General features: G+C 52.1%; 1 protein-coding gene across 1 annotated transcript; it reads right to left on the reverse strand.

Moving 5' to 3' along the window:
* Nucleotides 1-574: 574 nt before the first annotated feature.
* LOC121862643 (early nodulin-75-like) lies at nucleotides 575-1,054 on the reverse strand. Its single transcript, XM_042360963.1, has one exon. The coding sequence runs from the start codon at nucleotides 1,052-1,054 to the stop codon at nucleotides 575-577; it is 480 nt and encodes a 159-aa protein (XP_042216897.1).
* Between the last annotated feature and the right edge of the window lie 235 nt (nucleotides 1,055-1,289).

Raw genomic sequence — 1,289 nt, forward strand, 5'->3', positions numbered from 1 at the left:
TACCTCAGAAGGCGTCCTGTGTGTTCATCTTAGGGCTTCTAGTTGGGGCATCTTCCGCCACTTACGGCAATGGTGGAGGCTGCTCTGGCGGTGGCTGCGGTAGTGGAGGCTCTGCTAATGTAGCCGTAGCAGGTGGTGGAGGTGGCGGCGGGGGTGGCTTCGGAGGTGGTGGCGGTTTCGGCGGTGGAAACGGAGGAGGAGACGTCAATGGTGGTGGCGGTGGCGGTGGCTTCGGCGGCGGTAATGGCGACGGCGGCGGCATCAGCGGCGGTGGCGGCTCTGGAGGAGGATTCGTGTCTGGTGGTGGAGCCGGAGCCATCATCACTCGTGGCGACGTCTTAGCAAGAATCATCACTGGCGGCGGTTCCGCTGGGTTCATTACTGGTGATGGTTCTTCAGAAGGCATCATTACAGGTGGTGGAACTGGAGGCATCATTTCTCGCGGTGGGGCTTCACTTGGAGTCATCGCTGGCGGCGCTTCTGCTAGGTTCGTGTCTGGTACTAGTTCTTCAGGTGGTCTTATCTCTGGTGATAATTCCGGAGGCTTCATTTCTGGTGGGGACTCCACTGGTGGTTACTCTGGTGGTTCATGTCGAGGTTCTTCAGGAGGTTTCATTTCTGGTGATAATTCCAGAGGCTTTATCTCTGCTGGTGGTTCCGGAGGTTTCATCTCTGGTGGTTGTTCCGGAGGCTTCATTTCTGGTGGCGATTCCGGAGGCTTTATCTCTGCTGGTAGTTCCGGAGGTTTCATCTTTGGTAGCGGTTCCGGAGGCTTCATTTCTGGTGGCGATTCCGGAGGCTTTATTTCTGGTGATAATTCCAGAGGCTTCATCTCTAGTGGTGATTCCGGAGGCTTCATCTCAAACGAAAGTTCCGGAGGCTTTATTTCTGGTGGTAATTCCAGAGGCTTCATCTCTAGTGGTGATTCCGGAGGCTTCATCTCAGATGACAGTTCAGGAGGCTTTATTTCTGGTGGTAATTCCGGAGGCTTCATTTCTGGTGATGGTGGTTCTGGAGACATCATCTCTGATGGTGGTGGCTCTGAAGGCTTCATTTCTGATGGTGGTGGTTCAGGAGGCTTACTATCTAGTGGTGGTGGCTCCGGTGGGTCTTCACGTGGCTACCTTCCTCCTTCAAGAAAGTAAACAATGTTCTTCTGACTGCCAACACCCTCGACGATCTTTGCCCAAAAAGGATGGAAAACGTTTCGCTTTATCAACTAAAACCTTTAATATTTGTCAAAATGTCTTTGTTTATTATGTCTACAAAGTATTTTTTTTCTGTAGAAT

Source organism: Homarus americanus, unplaced genomic scaffold (genome assembly GCF_018991925.1).
Source record: "Homarus americanus isolate GMGI-L3 unplaced genomic scaffold, GMGI_Hamer_2.0 scaffold31037, whole genome shotgun sequence".
Taxonomy (NCBI): Eukaryota; Metazoa; Arthropoda; class Malacostraca; order Decapoda; family Nephropidae; genus Homarus; species Homarus americanus.

Coding starts and splice junctions, on each gene's coding strand:
- LOC121862643 (XM_042360963.1), bottom strand. CDS start 1,054: ATGAAGCCTTCAGAGCCACCACCATCAGAGATGATGTCTCCAGAACCA.